Source organism: Podospora bellae-mahoneyi, assembly GCF_035222275.1.
Source record: "Podospora bellae-mahoneyi strain CBS 112042 chromosome 1 map unlocalized CBS112042p_1.3, whole genome shotgun sequence".
Taxonomy (NCBI): Eukaryota; Fungi; Ascomycota; class Sordariomycetes; order Sordariales; family Podosporaceae; genus Podospora; species Podospora bellae-mahoneyi.
This window is the reverse complement of record NW_026946361.1, coordinates 268,716-293,785: the sequence shown is the minus strand read 5'-3', so window position 1 is coordinate 293,785 and position 25,070 is coordinate 268,716. Positions and strand designations below refer to the sequence as shown.

General features: G+C 52.3%; 12 protein-coding genes and 1 non-coding gene across 13 annotated transcripts; 8 read left to right on the top strand and 5 right to left on the bottom strand.

The window, feature by feature from the left end:
* Positions 1-93: 93 nt before the first annotated feature.
* SLX4_2 (5'-flap endonuclease) lies at positions 94-1,401 on the bottom strand (the record flags this gene model as incomplete). The annotated part of the gene is made up of 1 exon (XM_062872233.1): positions 94-1,401. One exon carries the CDS (start codon positions 1,399-1,401, stop codon positions 94-96), a length of 1,308 nt encoding a protein of 435 aa, XP_062735938.1.
* Positions 1,402-1,941: 540 nt separating this feature from the next.
* Positions 1,942-2,313, top strand: RPS21_2 (40S ribosomal protein S21; the record flags this gene model as incomplete). The annotated part of the gene is made up of 2 exons (XM_062872232.1): positions 1,942-1,964; positions 2,082-2,313. 2 exons carry the CDS (start codon positions 1,942-1,944, stop codon positions 2,311-2,313), a joined length of 255 nt encoding a protein of 84 aa, XP_062735937.1.
* A 1,696-nt stretch (positions 2,314-4,009) lies between these two features.
* On the top strand, positions 4,010-5,162 carry PHR1_2 (DNA photolyase phr1; the record flags this gene model as incomplete). Its single annotated transcript, XM_062872231.1, has 2 exons — positions 4,010-4,563; positions 4,616-5,162. The coding sequence occupies 2 exons, from the start codon at positions 4,010-4,012 to the stop codon at positions 5,160-5,162; spliced, it is 1,101 nt and encodes a 366-aa protein (XP_062735936.1).
* A 332-nt stretch (positions 5,163-5,494) lies between these two features.
* Positions 5,495-6,700, top strand: QC761_0029540 (uncharacterized protein; the record flags this gene model as incomplete). Its single annotated transcript, XM_062872230.1, has 2 exons — positions 5,495-5,632; positions 5,683-6,700. 2 exons carry the CDS (start codon positions 5,495-5,497, stop codon positions 6,295-6,297), a joined length of 753 nt encoding a protein of 250 aa, XP_062735935.1. The 3' UTR covers positions 6,298-6,700.
* Positions 6,701-7,563: 863 nt separating this feature from the next.
* On the top strand, positions 7,564-8,966 carry QC761_0029530 (uncharacterized protein; the record flags this gene model as incomplete). Its single annotated transcript, XM_062872229.1, has 4 exons — positions 7,564-8,081; positions 8,170-8,487; positions 8,561-8,673; positions 8,763-8,966. Exons 2-4 carry the CDS (start codon positions 8,430-8,432, stop codon positions 8,964-8,966), a joined length of 375 nt encoding a protein of 124 aa, XP_062735934.1. The 5' UTR covers positions 7,564-8,081; positions 8,170-8,429.
* Positions 8,967-9,122: 156 nt separating this feature from the next.
* QC761_0029520 (uncharacterized protein) lies at positions 9,123-11,009 on the bottom strand. Its single transcript, XM_062872228.1, has 5 exons — positions 10,179-11,009; positions 9,905-10,113; positions 9,739-9,848; positions 9,565-9,677; positions 9,123-9,503 (listed from the first exon to the last, which is right to left on the bottom strand). Exons 1-5 carry the CDS (start codon positions 10,680-10,682, stop codon positions 9,354-9,356), a joined length of 1,086 nt encoding a protein of 361 aa, XP_062735933.1. The 5' UTR covers positions 10,683-11,009; the 3' UTR covers positions 9,123-9,353.
* QC761_0029500 (uncharacterized protein) lies at positions 10,880-12,529 on the top strand. The gene is made up of 2 exons (XM_062872227.1): positions 10,880-12,145; positions 12,201-12,529. The coding sequence occupies exons 1-2, from the start codon at positions 11,554-11,556 to the stop codon at positions 12,347-12,349; spliced, it is 741 nt and encodes a 246-aa protein (XP_062735932.1). The 5' UTR covers positions 10,880-11,553; the 3' UTR covers positions 12,350-12,529.
* QC761_0029510 lies at positions 10,978-11,049 on the bottom strand. The gene has a single exon. It is a non-coding gene; the product is annotated as a tRNA-Thr (tRNA).
* Positions 12,530-13,311: 782 nt separating the features above from the next.
* QC761_100170 (uncharacterized protein) lies at positions 13,312-15,463 on the top strand (the record flags this gene model as incomplete). The annotated part of the gene is made up of 7 exons (XM_062873261.1): positions 13,312-13,396; positions 13,458-13,684; positions 13,881-14,384; positions 14,446-14,827; positions 14,885-14,976; positions 15,039-15,095; positions 15,152-15,463. Exons 3-7 carry the CDS (start codon positions 14,100-14,102, stop codon positions 15,461-15,463), a joined length of 1,128 nt encoding a protein of 375 aa, XP_062735931.1. The 5' UTR covers positions 13,312-13,396; positions 13,458-13,684; positions 13,881-14,099.
* A 1,104-nt stretch (positions 15,464-16,567) lies between these two features.
* On the top strand, positions 16,568-17,160 carry QC761_100175 (uncharacterized protein; the record flags this gene model as incomplete). The annotated part of the gene is made up of 2 exons (XM_062873262.1): positions 16,568-16,815; positions 16,872-17,160. 2 exons carry the CDS (start codon positions 16,568-16,570, stop codon positions 17,158-17,160), a joined length of 537 nt encoding a protein of 178 aa, XP_062735930.1.
* A 56-nt stretch (positions 17,161-17,216) lies between these two features.
* On the bottom strand, positions 17,217-19,344 carry QC761_100180 (uncharacterized protein). Its single transcript, XM_062873263.1, has 2 exons — positions 18,831-19,344; positions 17,217-18,763 (listed from the first exon to the last, which is right to left on the bottom strand). Exons 1-2 carry the CDS (start codon positions 19,206-19,208, stop codon positions 17,354-17,356), a joined length of 1,788 nt encoding a protein of 595 aa, XP_062735929.1. The 5' UTR covers positions 19,209-19,344; the 3' UTR covers positions 17,217-17,353.
* A 104-nt stretch (positions 19,345-19,448) lies between these two features.
* Positions 19,449-21,037, bottom strand: QC761_100190 (uncharacterized protein). Its single transcript, XM_062873264.1, has 2 exons — positions 20,365-21,037; positions 19,449-20,314 (listed from the first exon to the last, which is right to left on the bottom strand). The coding sequence occupies exons 1-2, from the start codon at positions 20,763-20,765 to the stop codon at positions 19,531-19,533; spliced, it is 1,185 nt and encodes a 394-aa protein (XP_062735928.1). The 5' UTR covers positions 20,766-21,037; the 3' UTR covers positions 19,449-19,530.
* An 860-nt stretch (positions 21,038-21,897) lies between these two features.
* On the top strand, positions 21,898-22,437 carry QC761_100200 (uncharacterized protein; the record flags this gene model as incomplete). Its single annotated transcript, XM_062873265.1, has 1 exon — positions 21,898-22,437. The coding sequence occupies one exon, from the start codon at positions 21,898-21,900 to the stop codon at positions 22,435-22,437; it is 540 nt and encodes a 179-aa protein (XP_062735927.1).
* Between the last annotated feature and the right edge of the window lie 2,633 nt (positions 22,438-25,070).

Here is a 25,070-nt window from a genome sequence, read left to right as displayed (position 1 = left end):
AATATCTCCATGTCCAGAAGAGCGCCGTCCTCATCTCGCGCGCTAACCCCCAGAGAAGACGCGCAGGTTTCCTGCGAACCGCAAGATCGCTTGTCACCGGGCTGGGAATTGCAAAGGGTCATCTGTCGTGTCGTTTGACAACTTCATCGCCTCGTGAAGCGCACGCAGCAAATCGGGGTCATCCTCTATCGCAAGTTGACTTGAAGTTCCAAACACGAAATCCTGTTGGGCCACCTGTCTCAAGGCACTCTCTGGGGACAGCAAGATGGGCTTTTTGGGCTCAGGCTTCTTCTTAGATGGTCTTGGCTTTGCAGGTTTATTCCCAAGCTTCCCTTTACCTCTCAACACCGTGCTTGATGACCCAGTCTGCACATCTGACGTGTCGAGGTAGCCGAGGAGCGAATCTTGCTTAGACGGCTCTTCCTGTTTTCTGTAGGCTGCAGTAGCCAGCTCCGTGATCGTGCGTGGCTTCTTCTTGACAGCCTTTGACTTGACTGGGGATTCTGCAAGGGCTTTGCCATTCGCATTGATGTTGGAGATGCTCGCGGCAGCCGTCTGCACCATCTCGATGAGCTTTCTCTTGCCCAACACATCCAGTGAACTTGTCCCTGAACCGGGGCCAACTGATTGCACATCATCAGACGTCCGACCGAACTTATCATGAAGAGCCTTGAAGACATTGGCTTCTGGCGATTCCACTGACCATGTTGATCTTTCCACCGGTGAATCAGCCACAGGTATTAATTGTCGGGGTAGGCTTTCGCGTGGCGGGGTCCAATCGAATCTCCTTTGCAGAGCTGGCTCCAGAATCACCGGTCCGTCCTCTTCTACTGGTACCACAGCATCTGTTGAGTTTGTCGTTGGAGGTTTCGATGTTGACGGTTCCTTTGCAAAATGCCTGCTGACTGTCTCCACTTTCTTTTTCGTGACCTTCTCCTTGGTGGCTGACTTGGTCACCTTGCCTTTAGCAATTGTTGTTTGTGTTGTCTCCTGAACCGACTTTGGTTGTTTCGCCCTTTTCTTCGAGACCGAGACATCAACCCCCGAGGATTTCAAAAGAATTACACTGTCATCCGCCACTAGAAGCGGAGGGTCTTTCTTTGTCCTTGTTTTCGTGGGCGCTCGGGGTTTGGACTTTGGTTTCGACTTGTCGAGCGCAGTATCTTTCAGAGCTGGCATTGGAATCCCAGCCTCCGGGCCTGAAACGTCCTCTGCGTCTGGATCTTGGGCTGCCCGCCACATCGTCGCAGCGCTCGTAAACGTTGTTGACGCATCACCGGGGATCGTAGCAGCATTCTTGCCGCTGCGGAGTGTCGTCAGCTTAGTCGTCGGGACAAGGTCGCAAAGTGAGGGAAATTCGGGAGAAGAAGATATGACGACCAGATACTCGTCGCGCGCCATGCCTCTGGGTGGAGAAGAGAACATCTTCAAGCCCCGTGGCAAGATGCGCCCGGTGCGTTGAAGGGTGCGACGGGAGATGTTGAAGGTCGACAGGATGGCAACAAGAGTCGGAAAAAAGAAGATAAAGTGCAGTTTCTGACAGTATTCATTTGGGATGAGCGATATGCATCATCATAAAGGCTCGAGAAGCATCACACCGTTTGCAATGGCACCACGCAAGCAACCCAAGAGTTGCTGGTTTGCCCTTGTTTGGATTCTCAGCGGGGCACCTCAGCCAAGCCTGTCACATCGCGAAGACCGCGCGGCGTCACCTGACTGGGCACATGAGGGCCCAACCTGTGGTCCACTTCCTTTTTGGAGAGCTGTGGTGGGGTCTATTCTGGTCTGTGCACACAAGCCCACAGACCCCGGCACCCACCAAATCACTCCAAAACTGATCGAAATTCAAGACTCTTGAAATTTTGCCAGTCCTGCCCTCTCCGACACCGCAAAGCAAACCCAAACCCGTCTTTTCGCAGCACTCATCACCAAGTCGCAGCCATGGAGAACGACAAGGAGAGATCGTCGATCTGTAAGCGCTCGCCCTCTTTCCCGCAAAACCCGACGACCACGAGACGGACGGCGACGAGGATGGATCGGTTGTGGTGGGTTGTGTGCTGACTTTGGAATCTCTACTCCAGTTACGTCCCCCGCAAGTGCTCTGCGACGGGCCGCATCATCAAGGCCAAGGACCACGGTTCTTGCCAGATCACCATCGCCAAGGTCGACGAGAACGGCCGGGCCATCCAGGGCGAGAACGTCATCTATGCTCTCTCCGGTTTCGTTCGCGCCATGGGCGAGAGCGACGATGCTCTGAACAGACTTGCTCAGCGTGACGGTCTCCTCAAGAACGTCTGGTCTGCCCAGAGATAAATTACGAATCCTGGTTGTTGGGAGGAGATGATGGTACGTCGGACGACTGGGCTGTGGAGCATCAATTGCGGCGGGCGGAAATGCTGACGGATTCTTCTGGCAGATGTGCGTTTTTAAAACTTTCCGGACGCCTTTTCAACGAACGATTTGGACGACGGGCAGCGGGATGACGGCTGGGTTTGGGAATCATGCGTTTTCTTTTTTTCGCAGAGATACAGCTTTGCCGGTAACTCTCGACGGCGTCAACGGACATTATCTACTCGGAACAAATACACTGGCATCGTGATCACTTATTCCTGCCCCGCTCGGAAAGCCCCCTATTCCTCGCTGCGATTTTTGCGTGACTGCCCCCGGCCAGCAAAAGCTCACCAAATCCATACTCGATATTTGGGGAGTCTGGGGCTACCTCGATAGCTCCCATGCCGTAGATCAATCAAGAGGCCTCGAAAAGCCGTGACGGAGAAGTTGCTCGTTATGGTACAGATACGGGTCTTACATTTTACCTTGACTCGTCCAGTGTGCATGGTGTCTGGATGAAGTGTTTACCTACCTATTTCCATCAATTGGCATTTGGCTCAGGGGCCAGTCTTAGCAGATGGCCCCAAAATTCCCGCCATTAAGGTGTCCCTGCGGTCAGTGCTGCGCTAACAAAGGAAGCTGGAAACGGATCGGATCGGGGCGCGATGTCAGAGACACCATGACGTCCACCACGATCGGGCGGCTGGGGGTCCGATTGGCAATCGTAGCAATCCTGACGTGCCGCTGCACAAAACAAACGGGCCACCGCTGTAAGCAAGTGTTTGCAGTGTCCCTTCTTTCCTCTTTCACAAAAGTTCCATGTTTCTCCTACTTCGTGCTTGTAGACTCTCGCAAGGTATTGCCTCTCTGTCCACTCGCCACCTACACTCCCACTACTGTCGGCCAGCTCTCAACTTTACCATCATGCCGGCTAGTAGATATCCCAAACGAAAGCCCTCCGCCAACAGTGCGCCAAGCACTAATGGCACGTTGAATGGTACCAACGGGTTCATCAAGCCCGACCCTGACCAACCGCCTCCAGAGAAGAAGCGCAAGACCGTCCTCGCCGAACCCTCTTCCGAACCATCTCTGTCGTCAGACCCCTTGCGAGAGCCGCACCCCTTCCACCAAGATGCCGAAAAACATGGCATCGTCCTCCGGAAGTACTACCCTCACGAAATGTCCACTGCGCGTGCCAGGGCATACAACAACAATGAGTTGCCCCGACCTATCGAGCTGCTAAAGGCTGCACAGGCAGATACAGCTGAACACAGAGCCAACACGCCAGTTGCAGGGGCGGTGGTGCACTGGTTCAAGATGGACTTGAGAACAACAGACAACACGGCTCTGTTTTGTGCCAGTCAAAGGCTCAGGCTGCTGGCGTGCCACTCATTGCGCTGTACATCCTCAGTCCGCAAGACTTTGAGGCACACTTGACTGCTCCTGTGAGGGTGGACTTTATGCTGCGGACACTGGAAATCTTGAAGAAGGACCTTGCGGCGCTGGATATCCCTCTCTGGGTCGAGACTGTGAAGAAGAGAAAGGAGATACCAAGCAGGATTGTGGAACTGATGAGCGAATGGGGAGCTAGTCACTTATTTGCCAACATGGAGTACGAAGTGGACGAGCTGAGAAGGGACGCCAGGATGGCGAGACTGCTGGCAAAAAGGGGCTTGTCATGGAGGTGTTGCATGATACCTGTATTGTGCCGCCGGGGAGGCTGACAAGTGGAAGCGGTGGGCAATATGCAGTGTACACACCCTGGTTCAGGACTTGGGTTCGACACGTTCACGAGAATCTAGACTTGTTGGAGCTGGTTGAAACCCCAACGAAGAATCCCGAGTCCACGAGACAAAAGTTTGCTCATCTCTTCCAGTGTCCAATACCCTCAGCACCAGAAAACAAGACCCTGAGCAAGGAGGATCGGGAACGGTTTCGGGCTTTATGGCCGGCTGGGGAGCACGAGGCAATGAAACGGTTGTCCAAGTTTGCAGACCAAGCCATTGGGAAGTATCAACAAAACCGAAACATCCCTTCCAACCCCGGCACCTCCAGCCTTTCTGTTCACTTTGCTAGTGGCACACTCAGCGCGAGGACAGCTGTTCGGACAGCCCGTGGTCGTAACAATACGAAAAAACTCGACGGAGGGAACGAGGGGATCCAGACTTGGATCAGCGAGGTTGCGTGGAGGGACTTTTACAAGCATGTACTAGTCCAATGGCCGTATATCTGGTGAGTCGCTCTCTGTTAGTGATCTAGTTCTCTTCTGACAAGCCATACGTAGCATGAACAAGCCCTTCAAACCAGAGTACGCCAACATTGAGTGGTCCTACAACATGGAGCACTTTGACGCTTGGAAAGAAGGACGTACCGGATTTCCCATCGTCGACGCCGCCATGCGCCAGCTCCGTTCCATGGGTTGGGTGCACAACCGCTGCCGGATGATTGTTGCTTCCTTTCTGTGCAAGGACCTGCTTCTTGACTGGAGGATGGGGGAGAAGTACTTTATGGAGCATCTTGTCGACGGCGATTTTGCGAGCAATAACGGAGGATGGGGGTTTTCGGCATCAGTGGGCGTGGACCCGCAGCCATACTTCCGCATCTTCAACCCGCTGCTGCAGAGTGAGAAGTTTGACCCTGATGGAGAGTACATTCGCAAGTGGGTTCCAGAGCTGAAGGAAGTCAAGGGCAAGGCAATCCACGACCCATATGGGCGAGGGGCTGCCGCCTTGGCTATCAAGGCAGGGTATCCGAAGCACATTGTTGAGCATAAAGGTGCAAGAGAAAGGACATTGGCTGCATACAAGAAGGGAATAGACAGCGGTCTTTGAGACAACATTTTTAACCACCACAGAAATTCCTTTTCGTCCAGGCCAGCCAATACCCCGAAGCTCTTGTCCTGCAAAGGGATGCCGTGTTAAGCCATGTTATCCTGCCTGGGTCTTCCGCAGTAGGAAGGAGCCAAGCCACCTCCCACCGTGTCACGCGTGCCTTCCAAAAGTCTACTGAACGGCAAGGTTTCACGCGTCTTCTTTCACTCTCAGCATTGCGTTCCGACCTCGACCTCTCGACCTCTCCAGAACCATCTTCAGTCTCTTGTGGCCCGTCAGATCGCCCAGCTCATCGTCCTCCTTCCGGACGGCAATTGCCTAGCCACGTCAACATGTCGTTCGTTAAGAAGGAAGAAGGGGGTCATATCAAGGGCGAGCCCGGTGGAAAGTTTGACATGTCGAAGATTCCAATGGCTCCCCCCAAGGCCACCTCCAAAGCCTTGATGAAGCCCAAAGACGAGGGCAAACCGGTGAGCACCCCGGCTTCTCTGAAGCTACGCCCTGCTGACTGCAAGAACAGAACTTCTTCGCACTGCCCGAGTACAAACCGCCGGCCGGCCGTGGTCGTCGCAAGGGTCGCTATCGAGGTAGAAACTACATCACCCATTCTGTCGGCAATTTTCGCATAAAGACAGTGTACAACTGTGACCGTGATGAAGTCAAAATGTCTGTTTTAAGTATCAATGCATTCACTCCATCTGCCTTGAGAAGGGCGCACGCAGAAGCGGACTGGGCTTCGGTCGAGCGAACTATTTTCGAGAAATTACGTCGAGCCCATTTCAACATTCAGCCAGTTCCTGATGACTTTGGCAAGCTCGGTGTGTGTATGAGCCATTCTTTGATTTTCCATGCTCCCATTGGTTTTGGGTCAATGGACGACAGCAATTCAGTTCTCATCAACAGGGACGTGTCTTTCAGAGTTCGCCCTATGAACAATTTACCCCAGCCTACGCCGATGCAGTATCAGGTCAACGATTTCAAGCGCGGTTCTGCCCCAGTCATCAAGACCGAGCCGTTTTCCGCTGCGCCCTCCACAAGCAGCGCTGCTTCACAGGAACTCAAATCGATCTTCTCTCACCAGGGGCCCGTTCCTGCGTTTTCCCTTTTCGGCTCGACCCTCCCGGGCGCCCGCTAGTTCCCTCAAAAGGCCGAGTCAACTCCTCCAAATTCGTCCATCTTCGCCTCGAGATCCTCTAGCGACAGCTCTAGCTTCAAGGCAACTATATCTCGGCCTTTTAATTGAGCCCTGCACGAACCTGAAATGGGAGCTGTCTCGGGGTTTGAGTGGCCAAGCGGCGGAGCAAACAGGCAGCTTTGCGGCCGCGTGCATATGGGCATTGGCTTTGATAGTGGTTTGGAACTCTGGCATCAGTGAAGGAGATTTTGTTAGCAGTGTGATTCTGGTGCTGTCCAGCGGAGAGATGGACTGGAATTGCCCAATACCTGGATGTGAACTTTATGCTGGGTGAAGATCTTCATGTCGTCTACTTGTCACTCGCGGATGGTGTTGGTTGCAGGAAAGTCAATACAGATTGATGTTCATCCTGTAAGATTATCAGAGCGTACATTCCAAATCAGCACGATGGTGTCATTCATATTGTTTCCAGCTCAAAGGTTGCTTGAAGTAGTCTCCCACGACGAGCCAAATGTCTGATCTGCGATTGTATCATCACCCTCTCTGTTCATCCCCGAATTCATACCAGCTTGCACATTTTCACAGATGATACCTTACCGTTGTATACGCTTGCCAACCAGTGTTTGGAAGTCGTAGTACGATCTCGGCTCCGCATTGTGAGGAAGTCCTCCTCGGTCCCGGGGCGTCGGCGCAAGCAGGTCGGTGACGAAGGTTAGTGTGTAGAGATATGTACCACCTGGCCTACCCTATGGGTAGGATGTCCTTTGGTTCCATATAATGGGGGTCAACAATCCATGTATATTTGTCTGTGGTCATCGGGACAGAGATGATGAACTACTTTCTATTGGGGAAAGTTTTCTGGCCCTATCACTTCTTCATTTGTGTTCGTCTTCGGCTAGCCAGACACTGAGAAAACAGGCTGCTCGAGGACGGAGGCTTGGACACTATCGTTCATCTTTTGTATGGTAGGAAGTCTAGGGGGGGCAGGTCAGAACTTCTTGGTTGTTTCTCGCGTGATTCTGGCCTGGATACGAACCTTGTCATCTCATCTGGGATTCTGCCTGATGAGGCGGTGCTTGTGTTTGGCAAATCTTGCGCTCCTTCCTTTTGATTCAGGAGCTTTATCTTGGAATTTAGTCTTTCCATCTCATCTGTTGTCGCCAGCGGAGTTGTGGGGCGGTAAACAAAGAATAGGAGAGATAAATATTCTTCCCGACGCCAGACCAATTTTCCTCCTCACTTCCACTTCCCGACTCCTCTTTTCCCCAAACAGCTGCCACTTTGGCGCAGCTTTCAACGACTCTCACTGCTTGGCTTTGGTCCATATTCCACCGCCGCCAGGATCCCATCATGGCGATCATCGACGTCCTCGGTATTTCCGTCACCGTTGAAATCAACTGTGAGACAGCCACGGAGTACAACCCGATCCCTCCCGCCGAAGCTGATGGGCAACCATGAACATGACGGGACCCCTCACGTTGGCAAGTATATTGAGGCCAAGTCTGGCACCAGTTTCGCCTTTCGACTCAACAGCTTGGGTTATCGCGTCACTGGGGACAAGAACCGTACGTACGAGTGGTCTACAAGCTACGTCAAAGCGCATCTTCTTGTAGATGGCACAGGATTGAAGATCCACGGAGGAGGCGTTTGGTACAACGATCACCATCAGTCCTGACTTCCTACGTCTGTGCCGACAAACACGCCGCCGGGGAGGTTAATGAATATGCTGTGGAATAAAGGACTGAACCGTCATCTGTAGTTTACATTTGGTAATCTTGACGTGAGTGAGTAAATAAAAAACTAAGTAACCCGTAAACAGGCACATGACGGATGCTGCATAAATGCTAACAGCATGGTAATCGCAGCGGAAAGCTTTGACACCACTACAAAAGGAACCAAAAGACCAAGAAATATGGGCCCTTTATTGTCGAACTCTTCAACCACATTGGAACAATCGAGTCACGAGAAAGGAATCGGTTTGAGGGGCCAACTGGTATTTCCTCACTGCCATCAGAAACCATCCCGCAACAAGCCGCAATCAAAGCACTTGATGGCAAGCCTTGAATTGTCGGGCCACCTTTCAACCTGTACCATCCCGGCTAAGGACTAGCATAACATTACGCGACGGCGCGATGTTGGACCCCTGGGAGCGACCTTTTGCTCGATACGACTTTCGCTATCGTCACAAGGGTAAGTAGTATTTCTCAGCTGATACCGAAGCCGGTGCTGGTGTCTGGAAATATGATGCTGATTCAATAAACAGACGGCCTCATAAAACAAGGTATCATTCCCGAGCCCTCCCTCGAAGAACAAGTTGCTCAGATGAGTGACGGGAAGAGGAAGGAGGCGCTGCTCAAGGCTTTGAAGCGCGAAAAGGTAAGCTAGCATGAGAACACATAGCCACACGGATATCATATCATCATGTCAGACGCTAACCCTGTTGTTTGAACCCCTAGGAACAATAGGAGGAGATTGAGACTGTTCGCGACATCAAGACAATCAAGCGAGAGAGGGACGAGAGTGACGACGATTCCAAGAATGACCCACGCCGATGCCATACGAACCAACACAAGAGAACCAGGCGAGTGTCCTGCACAGAGATTCTGAAATCAGAAGGGGATGGCGAGGATGAAGACACGCTTGTTGACCTCACCGGCGACACAGGTTAATGGGGCCAGGAGGCAATGGTGACCTTTTAACACAGAGATTATGGAGTAGCCAGGATTATGTCATCTCTTTGCTCTCATTGTTGATTTACGTAGTCAACATACCAGAGGACCGATGCCACCATACGTTGAGTTGGTTGCGATAGTAGACAGCCCCAAAACCAAATCACAAAGTATTACATTAAGAATATTCTATGTGCACCCATGTTGCAGCTGTCCATGCTAGTCATGACCGAAGATATTGCCATCCCAAGCGCAAAGACATGGTTTTTCCCGAAGCCCCCAAACGCCTTTTATAGGTGTACCCGTCCATTATAATGCACTCATGGAAAAGACACACTGAAAATAGACAGTCCCAAAACACCCAACAGATTTCCCTCGTCGAGCTCATCAGTCCTCGGTGAGATCAATCTCCATCTGGCCATGGGATAATCTCCGAGTTTTGTATCGAGTCTCGAAGGCAGGATCTGGGGCCCAATCGTCTACTTCCATCCTGTCAGCTTCGCGCTTGAGCCTCGCAGGCTTCGTGTCCGGTCCAAACTATTCTGTTGTCAGCTTTACGCCTGATCAGTGTCAAATTTCAGCGCATTCAAATTCGCACCTTTTGCTTCTCCAGAAGCTCTGCCAACTTCCGTCGAACCTCTGTTTCACTCATCTCCTGGACATCGCCGGAGACCGTTGGCCGCGGAATAATGCCTTCTTTGATGAGACCCTCTGAAAAACATCTCGTAAGCAACGGGCTAGCTGCAGCTCGGGCTCTTTGTTTTGCACTAACCTTTCGAACGATAACGGAACTCAAAAACCGCAAAGGGGCGTTTTTTCGGATCATGATAGTTGTCTGTTGGGTACAACCCAGGATGATCAGCCCGAGGGCGAACGACGGAGCTAGAAACAGCTGTAAGTCATTCGGGTTCAGTTGTCATGGCAGAAATGTGACAAACCTCGTGACGCAGTCAACAGCCCTGCCCTTGAGGGCTTTTTCGGCCATGGTCACCGTCCTTTCATTCTCGGTACCAGAACCACTGATTATTTGCGGCTTATAGCCTTCAGATACGTCCATGTGATACAAATGGACTTTAAGAACCCCGGTTTCTTTCGCTCGAGCGGTCTGCTTTTTGACTTGATCGGTCGTGAACTGGTCCGACTCGACTGCCATCATTATCACCTAGTGAGTATCTTCCCATAACATCTGACCCCCACGGAAAGTCAACCTACCAACATTGAGAGCTGAAAAACAAAAAATCGATTGATGTAGTTACCCCCACGAGTTCGTGACACCGTCGAACCCACTGTCCGCTCTACGAGGCTGAGACCGAGTTTCTCGACACGGTCATTAAATGTTAAATGGGTCATGCCTGTCTCGCGGCCGTCATTGACGACAGTGAAGCCAACATGATCGGATACGTAGTGAAATCGTCGAGGCTGAATGCTGACTCGGTAATGATAAAAGGCCCCAGGTTTGGCTTCAATGTACTTGATGATATACGGAAGGTCGGGGGTGGCGTGGTGATCAAACTCGTCACGTTGCATCTCAATCTGCATGGAATCCGCGTCGGGGTCGTCATATTCTTTCGTGGGTCTGTCTGCCACCTCCACTGTCACGGTGAGACCAGGAATGGATGGGAGAATAGCCATGGCGTCCAGATTCTCGGTGATGCGTGGTTGATGAGATGGGATGTTGTCGCAACTTGATGCAAACATGCAGCAGAAGAAATGCATTTTCCACTTAAGCTTTAGCGCGCCCCTGAACAGGTGGCTGTCGCGCAATCACGTGCTTATGTGTCCGCAGCTTTGAGAACTGAGGCTGCAAGGAGCAGCAGCGCGAACCCTGATGATCCCCTTCAATCCCCTTCCATTGCTCTTGCCTTTTTGTCACTTGAGCATTTCGCCCAATGGCTTACCAAATTTGCAGCACCATTTCCCCATCCTATCTTTTACATACACACTGACATCCCATTCCAACACCTTCAGAAGCCCATCATCCGCCAACATCACCAACAACAACCAATCATCAGCCCGCATGGCTCAGTGGTAGAGCGTGTCACTAGTAATGACAAGGTCGTCAGTTCAATTCTGGCTGTGGGCATCTAGACTTTCTTTTGAAACTCTATTTTGACGACTCCATCTTCATGTTGTGTGTGGTGGAGTCTGTGGTTCAGGAAGGTTACATCTTTGTGCGGCTCTAGCTACTGTCGGGTTAGGGTTGAGCGAGTGGCCCTAAATAGAGGTCAAGACTACCTGCGCCGTGTTCTTACTTTCCCTTCACCGTGCACGATGCAGGTAACTTCCGACTGGGCTCGGGGCCAAACTGGATGGCTCTGAGTGCACTCGGTAGGTCACCTCAGAATTCGCAACGGACTCCGGTGCCAGGTGTAACGGTCTCTGTTAGTCTCCGACAGCGGTACGTCCGTAGCACGACAGGTTCATTCGCCGCGCGGTGAGCTCGGTCCGGCCAGCAACGGAGGGAATTGAGTCCAGGATGGTATAAGTAAGTCCCCCATCCACACCTTTCTTTTGCTCGAGTATCTTGATCAACACACAGTCACTCAATCATTTCAGCAACGACATCAACGCTTCCATCAAGACCAAGATGTCCCCCAAAACCCTCCGCATCGGCGTCCTCCTCGAGCTAGTCCAGCTCTCCGACATCATGGGCATCGATCTCTTCGGCAACCTCTCGGCCAGCTACTTGAACCAGGTCCTTCCTCTCGACCCCAAGTTTGGCGCCTTTACCCCTCACGCAATGAACATTGAGTTCTTTTACATCGCCTCCTCCCTCGAACCGGCAACCACCACGCCCCCCAACGCCTCCCTGCCAAACTCCATCGGCGGGTTCAGATTCTTGCCCAATGTGACCTATGATGACTGTCCGAGGGACCTTGACATCATCCTCATTGGCGGCCCGCTGCCCACCCATAGACCTGAAGCAGCGGACAGGTTCATGAAGGAGGCCTGGGGCAAGACGAGGGTGTGGATGACGACTTGCATTGGGAGCTTGTGGCTGGCTTCGACTGGGTTGTTGGAGGGGAAGAAGGTGACCACCAACAAGGAGTTTTTGCCTGTGGCGCGAGCGGGATTTCCCGGCACCGAGTGGGTTTACCAGAGGTGGGTGGTGGATGAGAAGCCTTATGAGGGGGGGGATGGCAAGGGGGAGCTCTGGACAGCGGGAGGGGCGGGGGCTGGTAAGTTTCCAAACTCAGTGCTGAACTGATAACGGTGGCTAACCTTTGTGGATAGGTATCGACATGATTGCGAGGTATTGTCTGGACAACTTTGACAAGGAGTTTGTCAACATTATGGCGCTTGAGGGGTTGGAGTTTAATCCTGGAGGGCAGGCTGGCCAGTTTTACCCCGTCAAAGAAGGTGAGAGGAGGGTTATTGTGTGAGGTTGGTCGTAAGAGTTATCTTTAGATTAAGGTTTTGCCATGTTAACAAAGATTCTGTCTCTTTGTGCTGAGCAGAGGTGAAAGCAGCTGGCAGTACAAAATAAGAGGGCGGCAAATGCAAGAGAGCATAGGCAGGTACATATATACATAGGCTAGCGAGTAATACCCTTATCTCTGTTGGCTGTGGTTTTCTTCTCTTGCAGAGCTTTGAACAATCATTGATAGGTTACGCTTGTCGAATCCTGTTTGAATCATGCTGAGTACCTCTCCTTCAAGGCCAATGCGATGAATACGGGAACATAATAATGTAAGAAAACCTGAATATCTGGACATGATAATACAAGGGTCCTACCTACTATTGATGAAGTTCCCATCTGTGCGCCATCTCTTTTGCAGTTCCAGTTTAATATCATATCATCCTCGCTACCAGGCGGCAATCAAAACATATTGAAAAGTGCCTGCCGGCTATTGCCCCTCCAATGGCTACAATCGCGGAGGCCAATTACGAAGCCACCAACCAACAGCTCCCAGTTGTGGTTACCGGGGCAAGTCTTTCTTCTGTTGATTTATCCGGCCGGTCGGCCAGATACAAGACCCGGAGTGTGTCTGGTTTGAGAATGCCTCTTTTGATTACACAGAGCAATGCATCTTCATTCAGTGCTCTTTCCTTGGTCCCCACATAATAAGCTGTTTTGCTAATGGCAGTTGCTACAGGGTTGCATTTCGACTGCACGCACAGGCACCCATCGAGGGAACTATCCTCCTATCTTCTCTTGCTCAATATTTGCGCCACAGCCAATGCACCAAATGCACCATTCCTCATTCTATTAAGTTACCCTGTTCCGTCGCTTTCAGATGAGATCCTCGCAATGTCGATTGTGCAACGGACCCTCAGATCCCCCGTTGTTCCCTGGCCCTGAACAGTTGAAACGTCATGTCTTAGCCGCATGATCCAACCTGCACTTCTGCGCTGGCTCAAGTGTCATCCGATCTTTTTGCAATCTCGCGATCCCATATGCTTCCACCGCCGCCGATCTCGTCCATCCGGTCTCTCCATATCTGGATATCCCTTACACCTTGGTTCGGGGCTTGCTGACAGCGCTGACAGGCACCAACAGTACCAAACTGCTGCCCCATGCAACATGCCCAACCCACTATCTCGCTGCCGTCCGTCCTTGTCCGTGCGCATCTTCGTTATTGCCCAAGCATAAGAATTGCCGAAGCTATATCTTGAGGCAGACCCGAACTTCAGCTTCCTCTCCCCAAGAAGTTCTTGGCCCAACCGAGACAACGTCGCATCGGTTCCCGTCTCTGCCATTTGACAGATACCTCTCGGTATGCCTGCTCTGCCCCGCTTCTGCTTGCTCGACCCCAGACTCTTCATTCCGCAGCTGCATATTCGGATACAGAACCCTCCATCTCGTCTTTTAATTACCCCAGATGCACAAGTTTCCCAGCCCGATGCCGTGTTCATGTATCCGTGTCTGGTATATAGTCAGCTAAGATAGGAGCCAAATTTACCCCAGCTCAGACCCTTTTTTGCTTCATTCTTTCTAAACCGACATTCGTTTTGTGTTTCCTCCCCGGCTACCCTATCCCACAAGCTAAGGTCAACCAAGAAGCTGTCAAACCACCCGTCGGGACTTGAAGCTTTCCTAGTGTGTATGGTTGCAACACTATGTTGGAGCGTCCAGGGCGAATAGCAGGACAAAGTTGGATCGATTGCTACCATACATAGTCGTCAATCACCATGATTGACACCGCCACCACATTACCACCCAACCCCTCACCAGATTCTCCACCTCCGCCATCATCATCATCATCATCATCCTCACCACCACCGCCGCCGCCGCCGCCAGGGGCCCCAGTAGTCGACTTTGCAGGTCTAGCCCATGACTCTCTTATGGTCAATATCATTGCCTCGGCTTCGATATGTTGGTTCATCGCAGCCCTTTTTGTGGCCCTCCGATTTTACACTAGAGGGGTCCTGATCAAAGTGATTGGGGGCTCAGACTGGAGTATACTTGTTGCCTTGGTATTTTCACGTCTAGCTTTGTGCGAATTTTGCTACACTTTCTAACACAAGCCATGATCAGATATTCGCTGGCGCAACATGCGGAGGGGTGATTGAACAAGCAACACACGGCGCAGGTCAGCACGTCTGGGATCTTGACCCCAACGACACCCCCTCGGCGATTGCCTGGGGCCGGGCGGCCTGGTACTGCATCTTGTTCTACCTCATCACGCTTTGCTTCTCCAAAATCAGCATCCTGCTGCTGTATATCCATTTGTTCACCTTCAAGTGGGCGAGGTTGGCGGGGCAGATCCTGCTCGGGATTGTGATCATCACGCACCTGTTCATGGCGCTGGCGACGTTTACGGCGTGTATACCGCTGAATAGCTATTGGGATTTTACCGTGGAGAAAAAGTACTGCCATGCGCAGAGTGTTTGGTGGAGCAATACGGGGATGCATATGGGTTTGTTGTTGCCTTGGGTTCATCTCTCGGGGAGAGACAGCTAACAAGGGGAAATAGTGACTGACTTTTTGATCTTTTTGTTGCCCATGCCGGTTGTCTGGTCCATCCGCCTCCCTCGCCGCCAGAAGCTGGCATTGTCGGGGTGTTTGGTTTTGGGTTCTTGGTCTGTTTTATTTCTATCCTTCGACTGATGCAGCTTATTCGGGTTCAGACCGACCTTGATTTCACCTACGCCGCTGCCGAGCTCAGCTATCTTACCGCAGTTGAGGTTAACGGTGCTATTGTTTGCGCCTGTGTCATGACGTTGAAACCTTTATCGCCAAGTTCTTCCCTGGGCTTCTCAGCTCGAGGGCATCAGGATCGTCGAATGGGCAAAGTGGTGCGGGGGATAGCAACCAGTATTATAATTACGCGGAGGGGCGGATCAACGGACGAGGGCCTCCTACGATTGGGAGCAGGCCGTCAAAGGGAGTGCGGAATGACTTGGGGTCGTTGGCCAGTCCGACGGATTTGCAGTATGGATTCCAGGGATTGGGGTCGTCGGGGGAGGAGTCGGAGAACTTTCAGGAAAAGGGAGGGAGTAGGAGGAACAGCAAACATTGGCTTGGGGTGGTGGATGGGGAGCGATGGGGGTGAGGGGGAATCATGATCGGTATGTGGAGATTAGGGATGGGACGGATTCTGGGTGGGCAGTGGATGTTGAGGGGAAAAACTTGAGTTCTAGTCCTGTCAGCCTGAGGTCTCTGGTTAGCAGGAGTCGGCCGGGGGAGGATGCTCGGATGGATTATATGCTCAGGACGGGCAGGTTAAGTCCTGGGGCTGCGGTGCCGGATGACAGGATTAGAGTTGATACGAGGGTTACTATCACAAAGGAGTAGTAGTGACTTTGGTGACAAATTTTTTCTATTCTTGTTCATGCTCTTCGGGTTCTCGGTGGAAGTTGAATGCCGTTCGGTGTGTCATTGTGGCGGTGGGTTGTTTGGTTTTCGAAAGACCACTAGAACCTGTCAGTTACAAGTTGACGGGTAGGATCATGACTTACATGTCCGCCACACTTGAATTGGTCCGGAGAGCCTTCCTGGGGCTGACACTAGACGTTTCCAAGCTAGAGATTTCTGTGAGTGACAGGTTCGGACTTTTGCCATCCTTGTCTTACATTTTCCCCGACGGTGAGATGTCTAAACATGAAGCTGGCAGAGTCACGCTAGAACTGAGAGGAGGTCGACCCAAGCGTTTTGGTCACACAGTTATGTCAGACTATCGCATAGGTATGGGGGACTACCACATTCACCATTTTGAGGGACAGTCTATGAGACAACAGAGCAACACTCGGAGAGACGCCGTCAAGTTGCTCGAGTGATCCGTTAGCAGCAGTATTGGACTGACTCCAGTTGTGCTGGGAGCTGCCTCATATTCAAGTTTCGAGAGCAGACGGTCTTGCCAAAGGTTAGCCCAGTTACCAACCAAAACAGGACTCCTATATGTAGCATAGTGCCAGGGGCAAAGTGCGAATGAGCATGTCGTACCAAACTTGGGCGTGATCTGGATTGCATTGCGTGCAAAACAATGGACTCGTGAGGCAGGCCACCTGGATAGCCTCATGCAACACCCTTACAAAGGAACAGGCTACATGGCACTATTGAAGCTCCCCAAGCGTCAACATGGCATCCCCTGAGAATCAATGACAAATAACCTCTTCAGGAGAGAAAAGCGTGGAAGAAATCCCTCTATAAGAAGGCCATGTTCCCCCACCACACCTCTGTTTTCTTTTACCATCCTCATCACCAACAGACACAACCAACTTGCTCACTTCCAACTCTCAAAATGAAGCTCACCACCCTCCTCACCACCGCCCCCTTGGCCCTCCTCACCACCCTCACCACCGCGGCTCCTGCTCCTGCTCCCGCCCCGGCCGCCATCGAAGCCCGCCACTCCACCTCTGCCCGCTTCTCCAAGTTCACAGCAACCTGCACCTCCACCTCCTGCTCGTCAGTCCTCAACCCCCCTTTCTCACCCCCTCCACACCGACTAACAAACTCCCCGGCTACGCCGCCACCCTAACCCTCCTCCCCGAAAACATCACCGTCAACTTCTCGCACACCACCTCGGGCAGCACCATCCCCGCCAACTCTGGCCATTGGACCTCGAGCAGCGACCCTCTCGTGTTCCTCCGGTGGAACAAGACCCCGTTCAACGAGTACCGGATCGTGGTGTCGGATGTTCACGTCGTCGGGACCTCGGTGATCTTGGACTTTTTCAGCCCCGCGGCCGACTGGGTTGCTCAGCCCAACCCTACTTCTTATGTTGGCAGTCAGACTTTTGAGGCTGTGTAGATAAATGTTTCAGCCAATGGGCTTTTATGTGTGGTGGGGGTTGGTAGTCGATAGGAGCAACAAGATGTAGTTTCTTTTGAGAAATGGTACCAAGTAAAAGGGGTATCTCAAATTCTTGAAGCTGCAAAACAACCTAATGATACCCATCCATGCCAGTTGCTGATAATGCTAAACGCGCCTGTAGGACAAAACTCTACCGCGCAACACTCTCCCTCATCCCTTTCGTCCGCAACGTCATCTTGACCTCCGCTTCCTCAAACCCAGCCACACCCCCGTTCCCGGTACTGCCGCCGATAATCTTCCCCCTCAGATCCTCGCCCCTCCTCTGCCCAATACCACCAACGACACTGCTAGCATCGCTGCCCCTCCTACTCCCTCCAAAGCTACTCGCCTCATCATCTGCTGTCATCCCCGCCACCGTCAAGTTCCTATACCGTCCCGCCCACAACCCCCTGACTCCGCCTCTCTTCCGATCTGGTATCTCGTCCGTACCCGCGCTGCAGACATACAGCAGATACTTCAGGTTCGGTAGCGTGTGCCTGATGTCCACAACCTTCAACCCCTGGCTGACACACAACGTCTCGATATCCTTGTTGAGTAGAAACCACCCATAGTCGAAACGGTATTGCGCGCTTGACCCTCCCCTAGGAACATAGAGCGGGAAATCTCGTTGTGTGTCTGGTAGTTGCGAAATCTCATCCCGGATGGTTGACCGAGACCCGTATTGCCGGATGGGATAGGGCAGTGGAACACCCAGGTAACACTGCAGGTTGTCTGTCAGCTGGGCTACATACCCCAGCGCAGCGCTGAGGGTATCGCTTCCAGTTCCTTTGAGGAGTGCGTCGTCGTAAATCGTGTTGGGGAGCGGCAAATCGCAGATGGTAAATGTTAAGGGAGGTGTCCCAGGAGTGGAGACAGAGTTGATGCGCCAGATCCTGTCAAGGTCTTCGCAAATGCGCCGGCGCTGGCCATGAATTTGCTCTTTTGTTCTGGCAAGGAGTGTCTTGGAGTGGGCAAGCTTCTCGGTGGCGTTGTTAACGTCGGTCTCGGCCCTTTCTTGGAGGGCCCTGCCTTCAGCAATGGCGGACCGCCGGGCTTCGATTGAGGCGCGAAGCTCTTGGTTGCGCGTTTTGGAGGCTTCAACGGTGCGTTTCTGTACCGCTAGATATTTCTCGGCGAGGGCGAGAGAGTCTTGGGCTGCGGGGACTTGGTTGGGGGTCTCTTTGGCCAGGAGGTCGTTAATCTGCCGAGTGAGTGACTGGCGGGTGGCTAGAGCGTCTTGGATCGAATTGTCAAGTGTTGCTAGGCGCATGAGCGCATTGTACGACGACGTGGGTGTCGGGGGCATCTTCTTTGGTGGGGGGTATTTGTTGGAGAGTTCGAGCGAGTAGATGCCGTCAACCATGTAGAAGACCAGGCTGTTCGGTGGGAAGTGCACATTCTGCATGGTGCCCAGCCAGTTGAGCGCCCTCAGGTCGACATCGTCCTCCAGCAGCAAGCTCCATGTATCGTGTCTGTTGGTCCATATCTTGATGATGACTCTCGGGGTCTGGGTAATGGTCGAGTCCAGCTCAGACAGTTCGAATAAGCTGAAGTTAAAATTCTGCCCGGTGCATTAACAGTCTACCCCTCCATTGGATCGTCAATACTTGAAGGTAAAACAAACATACTGTAGCCCTCTCGGCAACCTCGCTGATATAGACGGGCTCTTCCTCTCCTTCGACATGGAGGGAGAAGAATGCGTCGGCTAGCTTGCTGTCGAATGTATCCTCGATTCGTTTCTGCCTCGTCACTGGACTGGCACCAACAAGGTTGGTGCTCCTCCGCCGCCCTGGACCTGGTCGTAGCTGTTCCGAAGAGAGGGCATGGTGTATCTGGGGTGAATTTCGCAGGGACTCGAGCTTGGCAGGGCTCTTGTTAAGAGCAGCATCGTCAATGGTTCGGCCGCGCGGTCGTGTAAAGGCGAGGTTTCTCAGCGAGATGCCTCGAAGATGACGGAGTTTGCGATTCTGGGGCAACAGCAGGGGGCGCGTGGACTCGGCGGACATGGTTTCATATCGAAAACAAGGAGCAGAAACTGGGTGAAACTAAAGAAAGGAAAATAAATTGCTTCTTAGCATGACACGCGCGTCTGTTTTTCTCGTCGCATTCTCCCCATTGAAACAATGGGATGGACGCTTGGGCTGGCCATTGGGAGCTCTCTGCATGTTGCCGGCGGTTGTCTCTTGGCACCCACTGGCGATGACGCACGTGTTAGAGATGGTCCGTGCAGCCCTACATGTCTGCCTTGGCAATGGTTCAATCATTTTGTTCTTTTGAATGAGATGGCATTGCATTGCAACAACTTAACCTGCGAGGTCTACATGAAACTTATACACGATATCCTGGGTCCCGAAAATATGGCGACCCTCCATGTTGATATGGATCTGCCGGCATCCTCATCTCTCGCAGACTTTCCCTGAAAAATGGCTCCTTTTGCGTCGGCGTTGCCAAACGCTGTCCTCGACACCATCCAGGAATCTCGTCGCTTCTGGTCAAATCACTGGTCGAACCTGTCGCAGTCTTTTGCCCATACAGCCGATCGAGCTCCTGCTCTTCTGCAGCATTCTTTCGTTTCCTCCAGCACCAAAACAGCCCAATTACCAAAGCCAACAGCACCACGGAAGCTCCCACTACACCAAGTCCAACCTTGACGTTCGATGACAACCCTTCGCTATCTTCGCCAGAGCTTGCATCAGCTGCATCCGAAGCCAATCCCGGAGCTTCAAGCGTCCTTGTTGGCACCCTTCCTGTCCCAGTCGCCTGGGAATTATCATCGAGCACAAGCGTCTCTTCGGCAGATTCGTCCTCTGTGTCAATGACTTTGGTGCCAGATGCCGAGGCTAGGGGGTTTGTTGTTGTTGGTCTGGTGGAGGACGCTGTTGACCCAGTGCCGGTAGATGATGTGGTGGTGGCTGGCCGATCGCTGCTCTGCCAGTTGATCTGAATCATGGGGGCAAATATGCTGAATGCTGTGATGGATGCTTCAGGGTCTGGGACGGTTTGAAAGCCAAAGTTTTGGCTTTTGCTGCCATCGCAGGTGACTGTTGGAATAGTCGACGATGTCACCACCAGGGTGCATGTTTGCCCGTTGATATTGGCACAACCATACCCACTACCCAGGTCAGTCATGCTGATACCAATATTCTCTTTGTGAATACTAACCTGGGGCAACAGCCAACAGCAGTTTCTCCGGCGAGAAGCCTGAATTGGACCGGCCATCCAGACCCCCCACCACTTCCACCTGTTGCCGCACAAGCAGTCGCATAACCCACTGGGCAATGCAGGCCCGGCGAGTAGAAGCCCCACCCGTTCAATGGCGCTTTCTTTGACTCTGCGCCCTCTGAGGTCGCTGGCCAACATGCTGTATCATCAACAGCTCGATTTCGAGAGCATGCTTGTCCCAGATATGCAATACTCTTGTCATCCCCTCCCCCGAACAAGTCCCCAAGGAACCCGCCCCTTCCTGCGCCAACTGCTACTGTGCATTCTGGCGGTGGTGTGAATGTTGTGGTTAGTGGGCCAAGATTGGTGGGAGCCTGCCCGATGAGGACTGTGGCCGACATGGTCGTTCTTTGCTGCGAGTGTTTCCGGTGGTTGTTTTGGCCAGAAAGAGCAAAGAGACCAAAAGTATGGGGGCATATCAGACTTTTCTCTCATATGGGAATCTCGCAAGTTGGCATGCGATCAGCCCTGCGTGTGCCCAACACCAACCCCACGCAAGACTCCCTGGCTTCGGTCCCTGGGAATGACTTCATTTGTCTGGGCAAAAGAGGGTCATCGCGTTTCATCTCCCTGGCGTAACCATTCCCAAGGGCAACACGGTGACACCTTAACGCGCTCCTCACTCGCTCGTCCCTTGCCGAGAGGCGATCGCCGGGCCGATCTCTGGGACCTGGTGCCGATCGCTGCCCAGCACAGCTCCGGCTCCGCATTTGAGGCCCCTGAAGATCTGTGCATATCCACGTTACACGCGCGACGCCCAAGTCTTTTCTATGGTCCGCGGTCGATGTGAATTTTCACCCAGCAGGATGAGGAGTTCCTGGTTGGTCAGATTGGACAGGCATATCTGGAAACATGGCGAGCTAAAGACCGCTTTTGCTTGCCGGCGGTTCCGTGATCTGGTGCGCATGAAACATGGCTTCGGCACTTCGAGCTTGGTTCCACAGAGTAGGAAACGGTTACCAGAAGACTGGTGATACCCTGTATACCGGTGTTGAGAAGTCTTTCGAAGCCCCTCTATCTGAGGTCACTACTATCCAGCAGACAAAAAGCCAAGCACACCATTCCAGGTTCCCGCTGTAGCTGCGCCGTTAATATCAGGACATCAACACAACTCTCTGCCGACCATTGCAAGTGGATGCGGGGTTCGACCGGCTTCTCCCGATACAACCCCGGCAGTGAATGAGTGCTTGTTTTCATATCGAAAATGCTCGGCTTCACGACCAGATCATGGTGACATGATGCCGACAAAAAACGACCAAGCCGCACAGACAACGTTGCCGGGGATTGGTCGAGCCCTCTGTCAAGTCGACGTCACGGCGGCATGCAGCCCCGCGCTCACAAATGGACGGACGAGGAGTCTTGAAGCTTTGCAAGACATGATACTTGAAGGCCAAGGAACCTCGGCAAACAACCTTTTCTTTTCCCCTTTAGCAGCCAACTAGTTGTTGCATATACCTAATTATATTCACTGTCATGCATGCCGCCATCAGAATGAAACCCGCCGTCTCCAGAACTATGACCCTAGGCATCAGGCCATATGCCTCCCGCGCCAAAGGGGCTCGCCAGGGTGCCAAATCGGCGGCCTCGTCTCTGAATCGGACCTCGGATCAGCAGGCTCAACACATGGAGTTCACCTCCAACAGATCCATCTTTGGGCCGTCGACACATACAACCGGTACTACTGCCAACCGCCATTTCCCTTCGTCTGCTGCCTCTCCCATTGACGAACGAGCACGCTCTTTCTACTCTACCGTGATCTATCACGGCCAGACTCCCAATAGCGACTATGAGTTTGACGAATCCCAAGTCTTTGGCAGTGAGGTCAAGGTCAACCCGACGCAAAGCGAGGCCAACGTGGCTGCGGACAGAGGTGACATCGATCCTCTTCCACAGGGAATGCATCACACCATTCTGATGGGGGCTGGAGAGGCAGGAGGACGGCCGACCGAGGCCGAGGAGGATGTGCATGCGGATTTGTACATGGATGACCCGTTGCGCGGAAGAAATTACTGAAGAGGCGGCTGGCCATCATGTTTTCTGCTCAACGAACTACATGTCTATAATTTTCGGTAGACCATGAAACTGAGCATGCAATGTTTGATGACAGGTATTGAGTTTGTGATGGTGAGCAGAGAGTCATATCTGTGACCACGCCGCCGATGAAAGGCGCAAACACCATCACGGCATGCCAGATTGTGACAACTTATGAGTCACCGTTTCCAGCAACAGTCAACTTTGCGCATATGTCATGCTACATGAAGACCACCATCGTCCAGTTTACCGAAGGTCGACTTTCCTCTTTGGATTGCTCTATGACAGGGCAACATGGATATCAAACTCCAAACTTTACCTCCTTACAATGTACAGTTCAAGAGGGATACCGAAATTGTCACCACCTGGCTCGCAGAGGGTGGGAAGATACTCAGGCACCTATTCAAAAAGCATGACAGCTCGACTGTTACCAAGTTTATTCCGAAAACGAGAGATTCTGTCCCCCTGGCTAAGGCCATCGCTGATTCTCAAGACAAAGGCGCGGGCTGTGACATTTCTCAATTTACTGCACCGATTGACGTTACCCGCTCGGCTCCGCGATGCCATCAAAACTCGGACCATGTTTTTGACAATCTGGGCGAGGATGTCAAAATCCAAGGACAACGATGGACATGCCACGTGTGTTTGGGATCTTGAGTAAGTTCGTGATGTTCTTGAGACTGTACAAGCACTGCCAGCGGCCGACCAAAACACGGAGGATGTCACTTCCAAGGTGGGAAGTCTCAGGCTATCGCGAAGCAATGCCACGTCTTCCAATCGGTACGAGGGTCTAACAGTCTCTCAAACGTCTGGTTCCGGTTTAGAAAAGACCGCGAGTCCCGTCAGTGTTTCTCCAGAACGTCAAGACGATGAGCAGGAGCCCGCAACGGAGGTTCAATACGAAGCCAAAGACAACCAATCTGATCTCGACACATTTCTCCTGTTCGCCTCGATTCACGCTACTGCCACGATCCTTCGCGACTATGTCGCCAGTCTTTGAACCTCGCATCTCAAAGTGATGCGCATCTCACGTCGGTCGCGGTGGCATCAAACAAAGCTATTCAACTCGCCAAGGATATTGAAGTGGAAGTGGCCACCGATTTGTACCCTTCTGGAGATTTGTCGTGTCTTTCGCTTTTGGAAAAGCTCTATTCTATGCATTGCGACCAAGAGAAGGTTCCGTCGTGCAGAAGCCCGGCCACCCCATTGCCAATGCGGCAGTCGAAACGGGACTTATTGCTCGATAAAGGACTATGTTATTGCCGACTGGACCATGTGGCTGGCTGAGGACATGTTGCAGAGACGAATTTCTGTCTTCTCGGCTCCTGAGAGCGACACTCTTGCTCGCTTAAGCCATGAATCCGATCGCAAGGCTCAACTCCAGGTGCAAGATAGTTTGCCGGGTATGTCAAACAACGGGAAATGGAAAATGGGCCGTGGCGCACTCTGTCGCTTCATGTTGGATGCTCGTGACTTCTTGAACGAGGCTCAATCAGCCGCCGCTCCCATGCACGTGGAAGAAGACCTACTACGAGGCATTGTAGCCGCAGGCATCTTCTCCAGCGGTGGGGACGATCATGATATCGCTTTCCGTTTTACTCACTGCTTTGCCTTTTCGGCATTCTTCGACATCCATAGACTCTTTTCGGCCACGCCTGATGCCTTCGAAATTCTGGATCAGGAAGTAAAGATCTTATCGACGGACTTCAACACGGTTTACGACGTACGTCAAGACTTCGAAGCCCTGTTTTACCAGGAAGAAGATAAACAGGCCAGGAGATTGGTAAATCTCGGTGAGTTCCTCCGCGGCTTTCATCGTTCCCATCTCTTGCACTGTGGTCTATTCATCGTCTGCGTGCGATATGATGATTTGCTCTTTTGCCAATACATCGAGAGAGAGGGTCCTCTCTCTTGCTACCGGGTCAACTTTATTACGCACTTGGTACGATCGCACCCAGCAATTCCTGGGTGGACATGGAGTTTCTTTACGCCGTGCAAGGAGGCAAGACGAGGCGGTTTTTTGGTGACATCCCAAGGAATCCTGATGGCTACTGGAAGCAGGTCGATCTTACTCAGGGGGGTTCCGTGGTGGATTGGATGGCCAACGTGACGGGAAAACAGAAGATGAAGAAATCTTTCACCCATTCTATCAGTACAATCGCGCACCAAGCCAATCAAGCGAAGCGACTAGAAAGGCGTGCAGCGCGGCAGCTGAATCTCATCAGCAAGACGGTGCCTTGTTTCGATGCTGTGTAGAATGGGCTGGAACCCATTGACCCAGAAAGCGGCCTTTCTTTCAAGGACAATCATCTGACTTTGGATCACATCTTTGAACACATCAAGAAGTCAGAAGCCGCCAAGTCCAAGAGGCACAAAGAAGCAGTTGATCAACTTTCACGTAAGCTTCGTCGGTCATCCCGCAGACCGTAGAATCTCTCAAAGCCCAATGGTTAGCTGGGTTGGCGGATGCGTGGCCCTGCCGGTACTTTTCAATCCTCTGACAACCCACAATTGCCAATACAGGTTCTGGTTGCCACACGTCAACTGACCAATCGGCCACACCTTGGTCCTTCTGTTATCTTCCTGTACGTCGAGGACTAGTAGTGGGAAGTAAG

Bases quoted from the DNA above. Each gene is read 5' to 3' on its own strand.
- QC761_100190 (XM_062873264.1), bottom strand. From the start codon at position 20,765: ATGTCGGCCACAGTCCTCATCGGGCAGGCTCCCACCAATCTTGGCCCA. The intron at 20,315-20,364 runs GTTAGTATTCAC...TGACCTGGGTAG, and splicing joins GCTGTTGGCTGTTGCCCCAG to TGGGTATGGTTGTGCCAATA.
- QC761_100180 (XM_062873263.1), bottom strand. From the start codon at position 19,208: ATGTCCGCCGAGTCCACGCGCCCCCTGCTGTTGCCCCAGAATCGCAAA. The intron at 18,764-18,830 runs GTATGTTTGTTT...TGCACCGGGCAG, and splicing joins AGGTTGCCGAGAGGGCTACA to AATTTTAACTTCAGCTTATT.
- QC761_0029520 (XM_062872228.1), bottom strand. From the start codon at position 10,682: ATGCATTTCTTCTGCTGCATGTTTGCATCAAGTTGCGACAACATCCCA. The intron at 10,114-10,178 runs GTAGGTTGACTT...ATAATGATGGCA, and splicing joins TTTTTCAGCTCTCAATGTTG to GTCGAGTCGGACCAGTTCAC. The intron at 9,849-9,904 runs GTTTGTCACATT...AGCTGTTTCTAG, and splicing joins GCTGTTGACTGCGTCACGAG to CTCCGTCGTTCGCCCTCGGG.
- QC761_0029500 (XM_062872227.1), top strand. From the start codon at position 11,554: ATGTCCCCCAAAACCCTCCGCATCGGCGTCCTCCTCGAGCTAGTCCAG. The intron at 12,146-12,200 runs GTAAGTTTCCAA...CTTTGTGGATAG, and splicing joins AGCGGGAGGGGCGGGGGCTG to GTATCGACATGATTGCGAGG.